Genomic DNA, 20,811 nt, shown 5'->3' with positions numbered 1-20,811 from the left:
CTGCAAGAGAGAGACGGAAAGTTACATACAAGGGATCTCCCATTAGATTGTCAAATGATTTCTCAACAGAAACACATCAGGCCAGAAAAGAATGGACGGAAATTTACAAAGTGATGCAAAGCAAAGGACTGAATCCAAGAATACTCTATCCAGCAAGGCTATCATTCAAACTTGAAGGGGAAATAAGAAGCTTCACAGACAAAAAAAGGCTAAGGAAGTTTATCACCACCAAGCCAGCAATGCAAGGAATGCTAAAGGGACTGGTATAAAAATAAGAAATAAAAAGCTCAGAAAGAAAACAGCCACACAAAAACAGAAATGGCTACAAACAAGTACCTTTCAATAATAACTTTAAACATAAACGGACTAAATGCTCCAAACAAAAGACATCGAGTGGCTGAATGGATAAAAAAAACATGACCCATACATCTGCTGTCTACAAGAAACCCACCTCATTAGAAGGGACTCACACAGACTGAAAGTGAAAGGATGGAAAAATATCTTTCAGGCAAATGGAAAGGAAAAGAAAGCTGGGGTAGCAATACTTATATCAGACAAAATAGACCTCAAAGTGAAGGCCATAACAAGAGATAAGGAAGGACACTTCATAATACTAAAGGGATCAATACAACAAGAAGATATAACCCTGGTAAACATATATGCACCCAATGCAGGAGCACCCAAATTCATAAAAAAACTCATGGAAGATATCAAAGGAGAGATCGACAACAATACAATCATAGTAGGGGACTTTAATACACCACTAACAGCACTGGATAAGTCCTATAGACAAACAATCAGCAAAGATACAGCAATCCTAAATGACTCACTAGATCAGATGGACTTAATAGACATCTTCAGAACACTTCACCCCAAAGCCAGGGAATATACGTTCTTCTCAAGTGCTCATGGGACATATTCAAAAATAGACCATATATTGGGTCACAAGCAAACTATCCCCAAATTCAAGAAAATTGAAATCATAAAAAGCGTCTTCGCAGACCACGATGGCATAATATTAGAAATAAACTACAATAAAAACAACCCAAAATACTCAAACACCTGGAAGCTGAATAGCATGCTATTAAATATTGATTGGGTTACCAATGAAATCAAAGAAGAAATTCGAAACATCCTGGAAACTAATGACAATGAAAACACAACAATCCAAAACCTATGGGACACAATGAAAGCAGTCCTGAGAGGGAAGTTTATAGCTCTACAGGCCTATCTCAAAAAACAAGAAAAAATGGTAGTAAATCATCTAACTCTACAACTCAAAGAATTAGAAAGAGAGCAACAAGAAAACCCCAGAGTGAGCAGAAGTAAGGAGATAATAAAGATTAGAGCAGAAATAAATGACATAGAGACCAAAAAAACAATACAGAAAATCAATGAAACCAAGAGCTGGTTCTTTGAAAGGATAAACAAGATTGACAACCTCTAGCCAGACTCACCAAGAAGCAAAGAGAGAGGACCCAAATAAACAAAATCAGAAACGATAGAGGCGAAATAACAACAGACCCCACAGAAATACAAATGATTGTTAAAAAATACTATGGACAGCTCTACTCCAACAAACTAGACAACCTGGAGGAAATGGACAAATTCCTAGAAAAATACAACATTCCAAAACTCAATCAGGAAGAATCTAAAAATCTCAACAGGCCAATAACTATGGAAGAAATTGAAGCAGTCATCAAAAAGCTTCCAGCAAACAAAAGTCCAGGACCAGACGGCTTCACAGGGGAGTTTTACCAAACATTCAAGGAAGAACTAAAACCTATCCTCCTCAGACTACTACAAAAAATTCAAGAGGAAGGAACACTTCCAAGCTCATTCTATGAAGCCAGCATCACCCTAATACCAAAACCAGGTAAAGACAACACAATGAAAGAGAATTACAGGCCAATATCCCTCATGAACATAGATGCCAAAATCCTCAACAAAATCTTAGCAAATCGGATCCAGCAGTACATCAGAAAGATCATACACCATGACCAAGTAGGATTTATCCCAGGGATGCAAGGATGGTACAATATCCGCAAATCAATAAACGTGATACATCACATAAACAAATTGAAAGGAAAAAACCACATGGTCATATCAATTGATGCAGAAAAAGCATTTGACAAAATTCAACACCCATTTTTGATAAAAGCTCTCAGCAAGGTGGGAGTAGAAGGATCATACCTCAACATAATAAAAGCCATATATGACAGGCCCACAGCCAACATCATACTCAATGGACAAAAACTAACACCATTTCCCCTAAGAACAGGAACAAGACAGGGATGCCCCCTCTCACCACTCCTGTTCAACATAGTACTGGAAGTGTTAGCCATTGCAATTCGGCAAGAAGAAGAAATAAAAGGCATCCAAATTGGAAAAGAGGAAGTAAAACTGTCCTTATTTGCAGACGACATGATATTATACATACAAAACCCTAGAGACTCCATCAAAAAGCTACTGGACTTAATACATGAATTTGGCAATGTAGCAGGATACAAAATTAACCCCAAGAAATCCGAGGCATTTCTATACACCAATAGTGAACTTTCAGAAAGAGAGATTATAAAAACAATCCCGTTTACCATTGCACCAAAAAAATTAAGCTACCTAGGAATAAACTTAACTAAAGAGGTAAAAGACCTCTACTCAGAAAACTACAGGACGTTGAAAAAAGATATAGAGGAAGACATAAACAGATGGAAGAACATACCGTGTTCATGGATTGGTAGAATCAACATCATTAAAATGTCCATACTACCCAAAGCAATCTATAAATTCAACGCACTTCCCATTAAAATACCAACGGCATACTTCAGAGATCTAGAACGAACTCTCCAAAAATTCATCTGGAATAAAAAAAGACCCCGAATAGCTGCAGCAATCCTGAAAAAGACCAAAGTAGGTGGGATCTCAATACCAGATATCAAGTTGTATTACAAAGCCACTGTTCTCAAAACTGCCTGGTACTGGCACAAAAATAGGCATATAGATCAATGGAATAGAATAGAGAGCCCAGAAATCGGCCCGAACCAATATGCTCAATTAATATTTGACAAAGGAGGCAAGAACATACAATGGAGCCAAGATAGTCTCTTCAATAAATGGTGTTGGGAAAATTGGACAGATATATGCAATAAAATGAAACTAGACCACCAACTTACACCATACACAAAAATAAACTCAAAATGGATAAAGGACTTAAACGTACGACAGGAAACCATAAAAATTTTAGAAGAATCCAAAGGCAACAAAATCTCAGACATATGCCGAAGCAATTTCTTCACTGATACAGCTCCTAGGGCACTTGAAACTAAAGAGAAAATGAACAAATGGGACTACATCAAAATAAAAAGCTTCTGCACAGCAAAAGAAACCATCAAGCCGAAACCGGTTTGGCTCAGTGGATAGAGCGTCAGCCTGCGGACTGAAAGGTCCCAGGTTCGATTCCGGTCAAGGGCATGTACCTGGGTTGCGGGCACATCCCCAGTAGGAGATGTGCAGGAGGCAGCTGATCGATGTTTCTCTCTCATCGATGTTTCTAACTCTCTATCTCTCTCCCTTCCTCTCTGTAAAAAATCAATAAAATATATTAAAAAAAAAAGAAAGAAACCATCAACAAAACAACGAGAAAACCCACTGTGTGGGAAAACATATTTGCCAATGTCATATCTGATAAGGGCCTAATCTCCAAAATTTATAGGGAACTCATACAACTTAACAAAAGGAAGATAAACAATCCAATCAAAAAATGGGCAAAGGACCTAAATAGACACCTTTCAAAAGAGGACATTCAGAAAGCCAAGAGACATATGAAAACATGCTCAAAGTCACTAATCATCTGAGAGATGCAAATCAAAACAACAATGAGGTACCATCTCACACCTGTCAGACTGGCTATCATCAACAAATCAACAAACGATAAGTGCTGGAGAGGATGTGGAGAAAAAGGAACACTTGTGCACTGCTGGTGGGAATGCAGACTGGTGCAGCCACTATGGAAGACAGTATGGAGTTTCCTTAAAAAACTGAAAATGTAACACCCATTTGACCCTGTGATCCCACTTCTAGGAATATATCCCAAGAAACCAGAAACACCAATCAGAAAGGATATATGCACCCCCATGTTCATAGCAGCACAATTCACCATAGCTAAGATCTGGAAACAGCCTAAGTGCCCATCAGTAGATGAATGGATTAGAAAACTGTGGTACATCTACACGATGGAATACTATGCTGCTCTAAAAAGGAAGGAACTCTTACCATTTGCAACGTCATGGATGGAACTGGAGAACATTATGCTAAGTGAAATAAGCCAGTCAATGAAGGAAAAATACCACATGATCTCACTCATTCATGGATAATAGAGACCATTATAAACTTTTGAACAATAATAGATACAGAGGCAGAGCTGCCTCAAACAGATTGTCAAACTGCAGCAGGAAGGCCGGGGAGGGTTGGGGGGCAGGAGGTAGGGGGATAAGAGATCAACTAAAGGACTTGTATGCATGCATATAAGCATAACCAGTGGACATAAGACATTGGGGGATAGGGGAGGCTAGGGGACTGTCTAGGGCGGGGGGATAAAATGGACACATATGTAATACCCTTTGTAATACTTTAAGCAATAAAAAATAAATAAATAAAAAAAAATAAAAGTATTGCAAGGATCAAATAAGTTAATGGGAATGAAAGAATTTTGAAAACACTACATGGGTATATTAAGGGTAATAAAATGTTTTTTTAAAGCATAAGTGAGCTTTTCTTACATAGAGATTTCTACTTTTTCTTAAACAGAGTGATAGTTGAGGAATACATTTTGGTGATGAGTTTGAATTTGACATTGTCACTGTCAGTCCTTAGATATAAGTAAACGTTTTTTGGCCTATATCCCTGTTCTATTTTAGTTTTTGCCACTACCATCACCACCACCATATCATCAAATATGGAAATTTTTATACCCTTAATATACTAAGTCTCTTGTGTTTCCTTGTTGGAGAGTCAGAGTGAGTACAAAAGAAACAATTGTTCAGGTCTGTTTCAAGTACCTTTAACATTGGCTACCAGGGGTGGGCAAACTTTTTGACTCGAGGGCCACAATGGGTTCTTAAACTGGACCGGAGGGCCGGAACAAAAGCATGGATGGAGTGTTTGTGTGAACTAATATAAATTCAAAGTAAACATAATTACATAAAAGGGTACGGTCTTTTTTTTTTTAGTTTTATTCATTTCAAATGGGCCGGATCCGGCCCGCGGGCTGTAGTTTGCCCACGGCTGGCACTGTACTGACTGACAAACTCCTTGGTGAACCAGCAGCAAAATGTAACAGCAGCCTCCAGGTTCTTTGCTGCCTTCCTGAACTTGAAAGAATAAAGTAGAAGATAACTGGTCCTAACTGGTCTCCATGGTGATGTAAAACCAGACTTGTCAGAAAACTTACAAACAGCTATAACATTATTGGCTGTACTATAATATGATGAAATAACATTGTGACTTTACTGTTCTGGCAATCAGGTAATTTAATAGCATGCTAGCAACAGGATTCAGAATTATAATTACTTGTACTGTTTTCAAGGCTAATGAATCAATAAATTAATTGTACAAGTACTTGATCAATAGACATCACAGTGAGGGAGTCCCCTTAGGTCTTTTTTCCCCCTCATCCCTGGTATTGCAGAAGTTCAGTGTTGTCTGAAAAGCACTCCAGTGCCTCTGCAAAGATTAGACTGCCTAACTTTCAAAATGGCACAACAGTGGTCCCATGGGCTTTCTGACCCAGCACACTTGAGGTGTGATAACTCATTCATTGAAGAAATACTTTCTCAAGTGTCTACAAGCCAGACCAGCAATGTGGCAGTTACAAATTGTTTCCTGTCCATCACAGAATATAGAAATTTCACACTACCCTTCACACTAATCACAATTCTTCCCTTGGAAATAAGTTATTTGAACTATTCCATTACTGAGATGTCTGATAACCTTTTTCCTCCCTTTGGAGAAGGGCAGAGAAACAATTCAAAATCATTGTATCACCGCTGCTACATTCCATGACATGAGTTAGGTAACTAGAATTTAATAGTAGAGAGAGAGAGAGAGAGAGAGAGAGAGAGAGAGAGAGAGAGAGAGAGAGAGAGAGAGAGAGATTGGCATCAATAATTTCTTTATTGAGCCATAAATTCTTTAGTTTCCCCCAAAGAGCACTTGTATATATGTTTAAATTTGTGTCATAATGCTATAAAATATCTTTTTAAATAATTATTCAGTGAGAGTTTAACAATTCAAAATGACAGAATTATATGGTACTTGTTGGAACAATTGTGTCATTATATAATTTCTTACCTTTATGTCCATGGATCTCTATAATAAAATTATGAAGAGAGCTCTAAAATTCTTTACTTTTATAATACTCCATGCAAGACCTACTTCTGAATAAACAATTATTTTGTCCTCTATACAATTTTTATTCTTGCTTAGCAGACACCATATGGCTGCCTAACCACATCTTCTACATTCTGCTGTTAGTATCCCTCACCCTCCCACGGCGCACGCGCGTGCGCGCGCGCACACACACACACACACACACACACACACACACACATTTTCTCAAATGCATTTCATTCAAACCAACCACACTTCAGATCTTTGAATGTGGTCTACTTATTCTCTGCTTCTTTTTTCTTTAATGCTCTTCCCTAAGCTAGAATGCATTTTCTCCTCTTCTTTTGCCAATTGAAATCCTTCCATTTCAAGGTTCATTGCTTTCAAGAAGCATGGAATTCTTGACTAACTGAATCCATCATTCATCTTAACCTTACTTTGAATCTTCGTATTAATTATTTATACACAATATATACCACATGAGTATTGGTTTCTTTTAAGTCCCCTCCAAAGGATTCTGGGTACTCCAGGTGGACATGTAGCAACTTCCAAATAGACTTTAAGCTCCTAAGACCAGGAGCCATCTACTTAAATTCCTCTGAATCCCCATTCTATCTGGTACATGCTATACACAAAATAGTACCGAGGGCTTTTCTAATAAGTGCTTGAGTGAATAAAAAAAGATAAGTAACTGTTCATTGTATAAGACATGCAGATGATCACTAAAGATCTCTGAGGAATTCATTTTTAGCAATCTGGCTTTGATTTAATCTACCACCGTGTATGATTTTATACTCACCGGAACAGAAACTTGAGGATTATCTACAAGTTTTCCCAGCACGGCAAAGCCATCCACATTGATTTGGCCTCTCGGCTTTATAGGCAAGGATTCAATCCTGTTGCAGTCAACAAAAAGAGTAGCACTGCTCCTTTCCACACCAATCATAATCTTATGCCACTGGGAGTCAAACAAGGAGGGCAAATTTGAAAAGGCCGCAGACTGGAGACTTCCATCCAGTCCCTTGTATGAAAATGCAACAGATTTTGTTTGGCCATTAATCTTCACGCCAACTTGCTCCTTCCCCGAGGAGTCCTGAATCTGCCAAATGCTCCAGTGCTTCTCAAGGGTGCTTCCAGTCATCCGAAAAGTAGTTAAAAAGGAGTATTCTTCAGGCAGCCCACCGGGATATAAATGCCTGTGTAAATTTTAACACAGTAAACATAAATCTTGTTTTCTGTGCCCATGCATATTACCATCTTCTCTTACGCTATTTTGGGTTCTAGCTCTACAGAAAAGCTACAGTGTGGAAAACGATGCGCTATTTGTTCTTTCATGACTGTCCATAAAGGCCTTCACAGAAGTTCAATTATTCATGTACATTTATGCTCCATCCTAAAACACACATTAAAAAAAAACCCTCCCGCAAAGCTAAAGAGAGTTCCCAATGCCACACAATCCCAACAATATTCCTATTTATGCTGCCTAAAGAGCTACTGTTCAGCAATTTCATCTCAGCCAAGAAACACATTCTTACAAAGTTCTTGGCACCATTTCTCCTACATATGAAAGAAGAGATCATTTGGAATCCAAATCAGCTCTGCTAGTTTGTGAGACCACTTAATTAAAGCAGCTTTTAATTTTTTTATTTTAATATAACATGTTAGGATTATTTGCTATTTTCATAATTGCTTGGGTATTTCCCTCCATGATTATATCCTACACCCATAAAAGCATTTTGAAAATCAGTAATTGTGCAGACTTGAATAATTCTTTCACCCTGAAAATGAAATTTTAATTTTCAGGGAGTTCGAAGTGTGATGTTAAATTAGCAGCTGTTGTTTGTCACTAGATGTGAGACAAGGGAAAGGTGACCAGCTCTTAATTCTCTGCTCCAACCTAGTTGTTCCTCCATCTGACAACTGAATCTATATCATTGCTACTTTATTGCTTTAAATGGCAGCCTAAGACTATCAGTGGCCCTAAGGCATCTCCAGTCTGTGTGGGAACTGTGATCTGTAGCTGCAACAACTACCTGGATCATCTTCGGTTGAACCAAACTGCTAGAACCTGAGGACCAAATTTGTAAAAAATCAAGACATATTAAATGTAAACTTCACCTTCAAGGGCTTGAAGGTTTTATCCTTCTACCTTATTCCTTCTAAGTATAGAAATATTCCTAAGTAAGGAAGAAATGCTAATAAAAATAGATGCCAATTAATTTTTCTAACTAAATAATGAAATTTGACATTTCTGATAACAGTTATGGGCCAAGACCCAAAATCCCACATAACCTCTCTCCAAGTCAAACTCCTGGTATATATAGTAGCCCCCTTCTTGTGAGGAGTAAAAAGAGAAAGGCAAAAATAAATATCTAAATGGATGCTGATTTAATGTGTTGCGAACTAAAATTCATAACATAAATTTATTGTATTGGCATATGTGTTGTTGCCAGTTACATTAAAACATATTGTTGGGGTCAAGGATTTCTAAACCAAAAAATTCCTCTGTTCTAAGCATGTTTAGCAATACATAAAGTAACTCAACTTGCTAAGATTTTCTGCCTTTACTTTTGCCTTTACTCTAATTATAAAACTTTGTCATCCCTTATAATAATAGCAATAAACAAATATATAACTCTTAATTGCAAACATTTTTGCAAGCCTTCAATAAAATGGGTCAACTATGTCAACAAATTTCATTGCTTTGTTAGTTTTATAAAAATGTGAAACTTTTCATCTGAATACTCTTTTATCATCCAAGTACTTCTTTTAGATATTCTTTTCTAAAATAACTGGCTTTTATTTATAATATTGGGTGAATTTTTTTGTCAGTACACATTCTTAAATGATTTCAAACCTTTCAATTCACTAAATATCTTTTATGTCTGTGAAGTATGCAGGAGGTTTTAACAAGTACATTTTTAAAAGATTCAATTTGGAGCTAAAGAAAAAACCATGTATATAAGAAACATTCCCCCAGAATGAAAATGTCTACGACATCTATTTTGATATTTTCAATATTGATTGTTTGTCATATTTCCCTTGAACTTTAGATTTTTCAGAATATACATATTCCAGAATAACTTCTCGGAAAGAAACTAAGACTCATTAATGACAACATACTATATTGCCTGTTGTATAATTATAAAACCTCATAGAAGTTTTTACGTTTCATTTAACTGACCTCAATTTGGAGCTGGAAGATAAATTTTAAAAGTTTTATTCAGCCCTAACCAGTTTGGCTCAGTGGGTAAAGCCTCAGCCCACGGACTGAAGGTTTCCAGGTTCGATTCTGCTCACTACATATCTTTTATGTCTGTGAAGTGTGCAGGAGGTTTTAACAAGTACATTTTTAAAAGATTCAGTTTGGAGCCCTGGGCCCTGCAGGAGGCAATCAATTAATGTGTCTCTTCTATGTCTCTTCCCCACCCTTTCAATCTCTTTTAAAATCAATGGGAAAATATCCTGGGATGAGGATTAACAAGATAAAAAAATAAATAAATAAAAGATTTATTCAATGGTGAAATTTGACTAGTATCCATTTAAATTACAAATAGGTTATTTAATATTATTTTCACTTAATAATCTGGATTTAACTAGACTAGATGCTTAAAGAATTTGTTTTTCTTTTTTGCCCAAGACAGTTACTGTTGAGGTCTGAGGTTTTTATAGAAGGAAGATAAATCCTAATGCTTTGTCCTCTTCTCTTCCTTAAAGCACTCTTCTTATAGGCCAGCGGTTCTCAACCTGTGGGTCGCGACCCCTTTGGGGGTCGAATGACCCTTTCACAGGGGTCACCTAAGACCATCGGAAAACACATATATAATTACATATTGTTTTGTGATTAATCACTATGCTTTAATTATGTTCAATTTGTAACAATAAAATTGGGGGTCACCACAACATGAGGAACTGTATTAAAGGGTCGCGGCATTAGGAAGATTGAGAACCACTGTTATAGGCTTTTAAAAAATCTACGTTACCAATTTATGTGTTTACACATGTACTGAGCGAGGATGTAGAATTTCGTCAGTCCCAGAAAAAAAAAACACAAATGTATTTGATTTGAATTTAGAAGTCATGGTAACTTGCTTGAGCAACTCTTTTGCAAAGACATGAGGTTAAGGGAAGAATCCTCCCAATTTGTGCTTCACCCAATCTTTCCTGCTTCGTGAGCAAAGGGATTATGTTGAAAGTAGCATAGGGCATGATGTCCCCATTTACTTCTAACTTGGTTATGTTATGCCAAAAACTTTTTAAAAATGGAGTCGTGGTGAGTTTGCTAGAAGAACAATTCATTTATAGACATATTGTTAAACCAAAAATATTTATCTATCTTCCTTTATGTCCATTAAGATTACATACATACATATATACACATATATAATTTGTGCATGCTTATATATACAAACATAATCAAGATTATAATGTTATTAAATATTTTAAAGTAGGCTAAAATAGTATGTCAATATGATAAAAGAAAATTTCTTTGTTTCAAATTAATGAAATATATATGTATTTGTATAGACCTAAGACCATTTTAGAAGTCCTCACTAATTTATAGAACAGTCAGTCCCACTGTCTTTTTTTGAACACCTCAGATTCGGTTCTTGCAAATACGCTATGCACATGGATAAGTAAACTTGACAGCATACATAATTTAAAAGAAACTGGGTCTATAAATCATTTATTTCATTATGTTACAATCTGCACAGAGTATCTTAAAAGGAGAACCATAAGGGTTTGAATAAAAGATAAGAAGTCTTTAGACCTTGAAACATTTGTTTATGACCTTAACCCAAGGAAAAGGTACAGATTGTATTTGTTAAGGCACACAAACATGGCATGTTTGTAAGTATGAGTTGAGAATGAGAAACTATAGTGCCCAAAATAAAGAATGCAAACAGCAAAATATTGTCTCATGCTCTTTCAAAAAAATTGAAAAAGAAAAGTAAGAATAATCTGTGACTCTATCTCATTCATCCCAAATGCCATACTCACCTCTCCCTCCCACTACTAAGCTTCTATTTTGCTCACTCAGAACCTATATTCTCCAGCATAGAAATTCCCTTTACACCAAGGCAGTCTACCCCCTGCATGATCTGAGAGCAATTCCAGCCTCTGTCTTGCCACCTGGTTTTTTAATGATTAGGACTTGGAGGGCAGCTTGAAAAGAAAGCATTCACTAAGGAGAAAAGACTTGCACCTGCAGACACTCTCCCCCTCTGGTGCTCTCCACCACTTATGGCAACTACCACTGTGTACCGGGCTCTATTCAAGCTCTCTCCATTGATTTACATTTGCTCCTCATAGGAGCTCTTGACACAGTTATTATTATTCCTAATTTCAGTCTGAGGGCACTGAAGCTAAGTTTATCTAAGTAACTTGCCCAAGAATGGACTTTATTACCTATTTGGGACTCCATCTATCTTAGGCCTTTGGCTCTCCTCTTTCTCTTTGTATTTCTTTCTCCTACTTCCTTCTTCATCCTTTCTTTTTTTTTCTATGTCCTTTCTTTTTTTTCAACTTAGTAAGCCTTGCCAGTAAAGCGGGAGTTTTTAGTATTTGTGGGGATACAGAGAGTCATGGAGATAGAGAATATGGGACATTGACTATGACCTGTTAAAAAGTATTTGGAGTAATTCTAGGCACTTAGAGAAGAACAACAAAAAAGGTACATGGGAGTAGGGGGTCTGTGTGCCCTTCAATCTCTGTATTTAAAGTCAGTGATTGTACCTTAAATTTTAGAAGAGAAAATTAAGTCAGCATTGGGGTTTTGTCATGTTTTACTCTTTTATTAAAGAAATTAAAATATATGAACATTTAAAAAAATTATTTAGGAAGACAACTAACATGTCTGTGCATGAAAAGAAAATATAAGATAGCCAAAACCGGTTTGGCTCAGTGGATAGAGCGTCGGCCTGCGGACTGAAGGGTCCCAGGTTCGATTCCGGTCAAGGGCATGTACCTGGGTTGCGGGAACATCCCCAGTCGGAGATATGCAGGAAGCAGCTGATCTATGTTTCTCTCTCATCGATGATTCTAACTCTCTATCTCTCTCCCTTCCTCTCTGTAAAAAATCAATAAAATATATTTTTAAAAAAAGAAAATATAAGATAAAAAGCTTAATTGCTGTTATTATGCCTTTAACCTTTCCAAATGGGAATGGATTTCCAGGGTCAGTATCAAATCGTGGCTAGAAGCACAGCCTCTGGAGCCATTCTGCCTGCGGTTTCAATCTTTCCAGCACCTCCCAACCCTGTGACATTATGCAAGTAACTTAAAGTCTCTAACTTCAGTTTCCTCCTCCATAAAATATGGATAATAATGTCCTCCCCATAGGTTTGTGATGAGAATGAGGTTTAATGTTAATTGGGAAATTTATCAAAGTAAGTATACAGCACACTGTTATCCTGTCTAATAAAGAGGGAATATGCAAATTGACCGTCGTGCCATCACAAAGATGGCGGCACCCATAGCCACAAGATGGCAGCACCCAGTCCCCTCAGCCCCACCAGAGTCCCCCAGTCCTTTCAGCCCCGTGGGTGGGGGGAGGGGAGAAGGGTGGCAGGCATGTGGTGCAGCTGGACCCGCCCTCAGCCCCCCAGGGCTGGCCTGAGGTGCAGGCAAGCCTCAGATGGTGGCTGCCCAGTTGCCCAGGGCTAGCCCAAGGCTCAGGTAACCAGGGCCAGCCGAGGCTTGCGCTGCCGGCAGTGGCAGCAGCAGAGGTATGATGGGGGCATCGCCTTCCCCTGATCACGGGGTCGCTTCCTGCCCCTGAGGGCTCCTGGACTGTGAGAGGGGCCTTTTCGGCCTGAGGGACCCCCCTCCAGTACATGAATTTTCATGCACCGGGCCTCTAGTTATTTTATAAAATATAGTATGTTCAAAACATAAATTTCTATCTGCATCTCGCACTATATCAGAATATTCTAATTTGACCAAATTTTCCATTATTATAAACATTTAGAGTTTCTGTAATATTCTTTACTGTTCTAATTAATCATTATTTACCTTTACACCATAATTTCTATCAAAGCCCTAAATTGCTTGTTCATCTACCAAAGAAATCTTAATTTTTTTTCAGTGCACTGAGACATAATCATAATAGTCACATATAAGGTACTAGGTGACATCAAACTGAAAGCCCTGAAGCTCATTTATAACAATGGGATGACTCAACACTTACATTTACACAAAAGCATCTCAGTAATGAGTGATTTGAAGGATAAAAGAATTCCAGAGAAAGAGATAAATGAAGTGGGGGATTTTTTTATTATTATTATCACTACCATTGTTCTGGGTATCATTGCTTTCATTTTGATTTTTTTAAAATTGATTTTCAGAGAGAGAGAAAAACACTGATTTGTTGTTCTACTTATTTATGCATTCATTGGTTTATTCTTGTATTTCCCTGGCCAGGGATTGAAGCCACAATGTTGGTATGTCAGAATTATGTCTAACCAACTGAGCTACTCCTTCAGGGCCTTAGATCTACTTTGGTTCCTGCACTGCATGTGTGTTTCCATTTCAGCACCGGGACGTTTGAACAGCACCATTGTGAGTTCTCTAACCACTCAGGGGCTCCTAGTTAAATTTATGCTTAACCTCTGGCACTTTTCACAGAGGCTTCTTTCAGTCAAAACCAGACAAATTATAGAAAAACAGTGCATTGAGTAATAAGAACTTGTCCTGAGTCAATAATAGTCTCGGTGATCCACCTCCACCCCCAACGCTCGCCCCTGGAATGGGAAATTACATACTGAAAACATGAAAGGCATTCATATATTTAGGCACTGAAGATAGATAAGTAAATAATTCCTTCATATTTAAATAAAATCATAATTCAAGAAACACTGAGCAAGAAAGTTCTCTAACATTGGCTAGCTTTTTATTTTAAAAAATGCATTGGAGGGCCCTAGCTGGTTTGGCTCGGTGGATAGAGCCTGCAGACCGAAAGGTCCCGAGTTCGATTCCAGTCAAGAGCGCATGTCTGGGTTGCAGGCTCAATCCCCATTAGAGAATCAATGATTCTCTCTCATTGTTGATGTTTCTATCTCTCTCTCCCTCTCCCTTCCTCTCTGAAATCAATAAAAATATATTTTTTAAAAAAATGCATTTGAGGCAGATTAGTAGATTAATTTTTTTTTTAATATTACCTGGTTGGAATCCTGAAGTCTACATTAGTTCCCAATTTGTAAGCCACTTGTAATGCAGTTGATCCCACTATCCTTTGTATAGCTCTTCTAGATGCTGCTTTATCTACCTGGAACTGAGAAATCAAGTCAAACCCTATAAAAAGGGAACAAAAAATTAAAAGTCCACATTGAGATTGGTTTTGTTCTTTTCCACAGCCTACCCAAGTAAAATAATATTTTATATAGGTTTACAGAAAGCATGCATTTTCAATATAAACATTGCTACTCACCTGGTAAATCATCTTGACCAATTCTCACTTTTGGACAGAGCTCATTTTCACCATTAGGAACTGAATTGATAGGAAATCCTGCAAAAGAGATCACATGTCATCCTACCTCACCTCTTACCGGGATCATGGGGAATGTGTCAATAATAATAAGAGCTGAGCAATTATTTAAAGCACTACAGTATAGTATACCAAGCAGCTTGCTTGTAAGTAGTGTGTTTGGCTTTAACGCTATGACTGATTATAACTCATTCATCCTGGAAGAGAAGCAAGGCACAAAGGTGCTTTAATAATTTGTGCTGGGAAGATGCTCCTTTGGGGGAAGTTAGGAATTTGTTCCTTTTGGACATGGTGCTGCACAGCGTTCTGAATGGCACAGTGTCAGAGGCCTGTTTGGAAAACTTTTGGTGGTTTGGGCTAGAAAATATTCCTTAAAAACCACAAATTTTAGAATTCCCAAGAGAATCCAGAGCCGGCCTGAGCCAGTTCAATGAGAGTTCTGAATAGGGGAGTTCTTAGGAATCTTTGTCAAATAGAGGAGGGATTTGGTGGAGTCTCTGGTTCACTGATCCTAAATAAAATATAGAGAACACATTTAATTTCAGAAGCTCATTCTAAGAGATCTAATAAGGGTCCCAACTAGACTGTTGCGAGGATCCTAAAATGAGGAAGAGTAATAAGAAGAAAATTAAAAGGGTTAAATACTTAATTTGATAGGGAATCCTAGAATGAAATGGGGTGCTCCTTACACAAGTGGGGGGTTGTGGCGAAGGAGTATTTTTTGCCGCCACAGAAGGCCTTTTGTAACTATACAACCCTTGTGCCCTGAGACTCGCCTGATGGTAGAAACTTCCTACACTTCGAAAAAGCATCTTACAGCTGCAAAGCTTTGGCCCAGGCATCCCAGGACATCAAACAAATCCCCCGGTGATCCCCGTTTAATGGCTTCTGTACATCCATCCATCCATCCATCCATCCACCTAGCCATCTGAACAAACTGGCTTTCCTGCCAACTTTGATCACAGCACGATTCTGCTTTATACCCAGCATTTACCACAGAAAACCATAGAGTATCCATGGCCAAAGCAGAATTGGAGAGAGCGTATGAGGGACCATGGGTGCCTCACTCAGTCCTCACTTAGCCACCGCCCTGCCTGATCCCTTCTGGGAACAAGTGATATTTCAAAATCTAGACACTGTGGCCCTTACTTGGGCGACGCTTGACGGCAGTTGCAGATGCACAGGGTTCCAGGAAACCGCATACAAAGAAGAAAACTGAAATTTTCCTGAAAAGGAGAAAAGAAAATGATTCATATAGAAGTTCCTCCAGCTGGGGACTACTTTAGTATTTTTAAACATGGTAAAAACCTAATTAATGTAGGTGATCAAATCTCAGTATAGTTTATTTTTTTTATTTTGACTTTGGAGTCTTATTGAGAAATTTAATGAATTCTCACATTTTCAGCTCCTACTCTAAAACAATCATTAACTCATTGTTTTTTCTACCTCGCCGTCTCCATTTCTACCTATCTCCCTGTTTATTTCCTTGACTCTGTTCTCTTTCATCTTAGTTTTCCTGCCTCTCCATTTTGGTGGCTGCCTTTCCCTCTTTCTCTTTCTCTCTTCTGTCTCCCATGCTTGCTAATTTTTTATGTCTCACTTTCTCATCTGCCTCCCTCTAATTCTGTCTCTGTTCCTGTCTCTCTCCTCTCGTCTCTCCCCTTACCTCCTCTCATCTTGTCACCCCTAGCCATCTCCCCACCACTCTTTCCAGTGTCAAGGTCTTACCAGAAGGTCTTCATTTTCCCAATTTGTTGTTGCCAATCGTCCCAATGAAGAAGGGATTGTAGGGGAGTCAGTACTCCCCAAAGACCCCTTCACTGTCACCCCAGGACTGAGGCGTTTGGGACCCAGCCTTGGTTCCTCCTGCCCCTGTCAGGGCTACAAGCAAAAGAGTGAACCAGAGCCATCTGGTGACACTTTAAACCAAAGGAGAAGGAAGGGGTGGGGAAAGGTGGGGGGTGTGGCCCCCAAGCTAACAAGGTTACATTGAAGGAGGGATTTGCAAGGGAAAATTTGCTGAAAAGTAAAAAAAAAAAAAAAAATCAGGATGTGGAGAAATTCACTAGAAAAACCCAGGCGAACTGCGACAGGAACACAGTGGACGCTTTTAGAACTGCTATACGAGCACAGTGAGCCTTTTAGAGGACTGGGGTCCGGGGAGCTCACAGGAAGATGTGGGAACTCTTGGGAGCCTTGGCGCCCATCCAACCTAGGTTTGAATCCTCGTTTGTTCTGAAGTTTACTAGTTACATATCCTTCGGCAAGTTAGTTAACCTGCCTGTCACACCCGTTGCCTCCATTGAAAAACAGGTTGAAAGTAGTTCCTAAAACAATTGTTTTGAGAATTAAGCAAGATAGCAACTCAGAGAATCGAATGCTTGCCTCAGGAGGACAATCATTACTCCTCATATTACTGTCATTATAGCTAACACTTCACTACGTGCCTCTCGGTGGAAAATGCCTGAAGCTTAATGAGTTTAATTCTCACCCTATAAGGTGAGACTAAAATGCTTCCTAATCTATCGATGAGAAAACTGGGGCACAGAAAATGAAGTAACTTGTAACTTGTCCAAAGTTGCACAGTTAATTACTCAATACATATTAGCTCCTTCTTAGTGCTTGATAAATGTAACATCAGGCCCCTAGTTCTTATTTCTTCTTAAACTCGGTAATTACCAGAGCCAAGCAGAATATCTTTGGAAATAAGCAGTACATTATCCTCTATAACGAAGTTGAGAGCAGGTTACAGGGAGCACAGACCTGTAGAGAGAGATTTTGTCAGGACCATGTCACACATACACATTCTCTGTCCAGAACCAAGGAGAGAGAGAGAGAGAGAGAGAGAGAGAGAGAGACCCCACCCCACCCTCTCAGGATAACCTGCTTCTGGCTCCATCTTAGGGGATATGACAGTCCTGTCCTATAACAGGGACATTTAGGTTCAGAAGGTCCAGTTATCTTAATAAATTGTGGTATCTAGCATAAGGTAGTTTTGCTTCCTTGAACATTATTTTTATTTTTAAATTAATTGAAAAATAAATAGCATTGTTTCTTATTTTTTATTTTTTTATTTTCATAAATGTTATTTCCTCCTCTGCCTCCCTCAGCTCGATGGGGAGTTTGCCCTGATTAGCTTGGAACCATCTGTGCCATTTGTTCAGCATCCTTTTTCTAGTCGTGAACTACCTGTTGGGGCCCTGTCTCCATGGCATAGGGACATCCAGTTCCTCACATCATTTGGAGCTTTCCACGAGGCCCTGTCATTCTGTTATATCACAAATCAGTGAGCTGGACAAGACGCCTAATGAGCCAATTAGTTAGGAGTCATCTTTATTGCACACAGGTTCAGAGCAGATTACCTCTGTCAAATTCTGAACACCCAAAGGAGGAAGCATTCTCTTTTTATATCTTTTTTAGGGCCTTGTGTAAGTTATTTTTACAGACAATTTGTAACCTTGAGTACATGTCATATCTAACAAACACCTATCATATCTATACAGACAATTTTGTGACCTTGAGTACATATCTATATGGACACCTGTAACCTTGGATGAACAAACACTTGGCATGAGAATATGGGAATTATTATCAGTCAGTGTATCAGCCCCTTTAGATGGCTAGCTTGCAAGGTCAGACAGTTAAGTTTATCTTTTCTATTATTCAAGCTAAAAACAAAGTTATTTTACAGTCTAAAAATAACAGAGTTGACCTACAGAATAAGAGACTAAGAATAACAGAGTTGTTTGAACAGTAATTTCAATCAGCAGTTTTTCCAAAGAAGGGACCACTGTGCTTCAATTCTCCTTCCACCTGTCAGAATTCCAATTCCCGAGGGCAGCCTTTTGGCCAAGTCACAAGTGGTCATAGTCTTGCTCATTCTTGTAAGTCGACTGGGGCCTATTTAAATGGAGCAGTTTATTAACCCAAAGAACCGAACCTCTAAGGGTAGGACTTCAGAGGAGAAATTGTGCAGCAGGGTCCTCCCTGACATCCTAAAATCACACAAAATAAGCCAGCCCTTGATCCACAGGAAAAAAAGGCATTTTGCAAGGGGACCCTCTTCACTGAAGTTCTTTATTTGCAGTGCACAACCATTGAAATGCCTCAAAGAATTCACAAAATAGGAGGACCAGTTCCTTAGCTTTAATATGACTATTTTATTTTGCAAGTATTCTCTTGAAGGGAAGTTACCAAAAACTAATAACATTAATTAAAGATGCATGAGTACTATTTTGACTTACTTTATAGCTTAAAACAAACAGGCACTAAAAACTAGCTTCCTACAAGTACCTAGTTTTAAGCTTTCTTCTGTCTAGCTTGGTTTTAAAAATAAAAGGCCCGAAGTGCCTGGTGGAACACATCAGTTGTGTGAGGATGCTGCAAATCAGCCACAGCTAGAGCCTGAAATGTATCATGGAAATCTCCGGCTGCGAAGCTGATTAACAATCAGAGAGTTGCTAAAACTAGGACTCCCACAGTTTTGCATTGGGTTCAGTCTTACTGTAAAGAAATTTCACCACAATCAAAGCTCTATTTTTAATCTGCTTATTTTGGTTCTATCCTTGTAATTGTAGCCTAATCATACATAGCGAGCAAATAGAGCCCCATGATGATAGCCATTTCTCTCTGAAATCACTCACACATAAATGTGTGCTCGCCATGGACCGTTAAAACTAGAATGTGTTATTTAACACAAACCACCCCCCACCCCCCATATTACTTGTGCTTTCTCTAAAATATGAGTTTTTCCATTTTCCCCAAGGAAGAGAGAAATCAATTCCCTTCATGGCACATGTGCGTCTAGGAGCTGTTGCTATATATTTGCTGCTTTGTGAATCTTCCATTTGTAGCAACTGATATATGTCCTAAGCCTCTTTGGTTTCTTCCAATAAACTTCACATGCTGGCCCATCTGAATGTTTCTCTGCACAGTGGAAAGCCTTTCTTTCTTTTATAATATTTTTTTATTGATTTCAGAGGGGAAGGGAGAGGTAGAGATAGAGATAGAAACATCAACGATGAGAGAGAAGCATTGATTGGCTGCCTCCTGCACACCCCTCACTGGGGCTCGAGCCCGCAACCCGGGCATGGTTCATAGGTCAATACTCAGCCACTGAGCCACGCCGGCCAGGCAGCCTTCCTTTATAACAGGGCTCCCCAAAGCTTCACCAGAATCACCTGAATGGCTTGTTAAAAACATAGCACTGGCTCCACCCAGGAGTTTCTGATTCAGGAGATTTAAAGTGGGTCTGAGAATTTACATTTCCAACAAGCTCCCTGGTGCTGCTGGTGCTGCGGTCCAGTGAGAAATGCTGCTCATATGGTCACCTTTTCAACTCCGTTAAGCTGCCTCTCCATTGTTACAACTGATACTGACTTGCAGACTGTGAGTGTTTAATAAGTATTTGCTGGATAATTTTTTATTATATTTATTGGAGTAACATAGGTTAATAACATATAAATTTCAGGTGTACAACTTAAATATATGACACTTGTATACGCTATTATGAGCTCACCACCCAAAGTCTAGCCCCCTTCCTTCACCATGTATCCCCCTTTATCTTCTTATCCTCCCCCCACCCTCCTCTTCTGATAACCTTCATTCTCTGGTCTGTATCTCTGAGTTTGTTTATTTTTGTTGTTGTTCATCTGTTGCTTTATGTTTAATTTTTAAAATAATTATACATTGAACTCATAAGAACCGCTGGTAACTTTTGAGCTGATGAAAAAACTTGTACTAATTTTATTATTGGATGTGTATTAAGAAATTTACTTGGGAGCCCGTCCCATAAGGCTCAGTGGTTGAGCATGGACCTATGAACCAGGAGGTCACAGTTCCATTCCCAATTAGGGTACATGTCTGCGTTACTGACTGGATCCCGGCTGGGGATATGCAAGAGGAAGCTAATTGATGTTTATATCTCTCTCTTCCTCTCC

General features: G+C 38.7%; 1 protein-coding gene across 1 annotated transcript in view; it reads right to left on the bottom strand.

Annotated features, from left to right (window-relative positions):
• The window catches only part of COL9A1 (collagen type IX alpha 1 chain), a 99,912-nt gene extending 83,298 nt beyond the window's left edge, over window positions 1-16,614 (bottom strand). The window contains exons 1-5 of the mRNA XM_036317289.1: window positions 16,601-16,614; window positions 16,022-16,098; window positions 14,816-14,893; window positions 14,547-14,679; window positions 7,187-7,583 (exon numbers count right to left, since the gene is read on the bottom strand). Of these exons, the coding sequence (XP_036173182.1) occupies window positions 7,187-7,583; window positions 14,547-14,679; window positions 14,816-14,893; window positions 16,022-16,098; window positions 16,601-16,614 (699 nt within the window). The remainder of the gene's footprint in view (window positions 1-7,186; window positions 7,584-14,546; window positions 14,680-14,815; window positions 14,894-16,021; window positions 16,099-16,600) is intronic.
• Between the last annotated feature and the right edge of the window lie 4,197 nt (window positions 16,615-20,811).

Source organism: Myotis myotis, unplaced genomic scaffold (genome assembly GCF_014108235.1).
Source record: "Myotis myotis isolate mMyoMyo1 unplaced genomic scaffold, mMyoMyo1.p scaffold_m19_p_7, whole genome shotgun sequence".
Classification (NCBI taxonomy): Eukaryota; Metazoa; Chordata; class Mammalia; order Chiroptera; family Vespertilionidae; genus Myotis; species Myotis myotis.
This window is presented reverse-complemented; position numbering and strand designations above follow the sequence as displayed.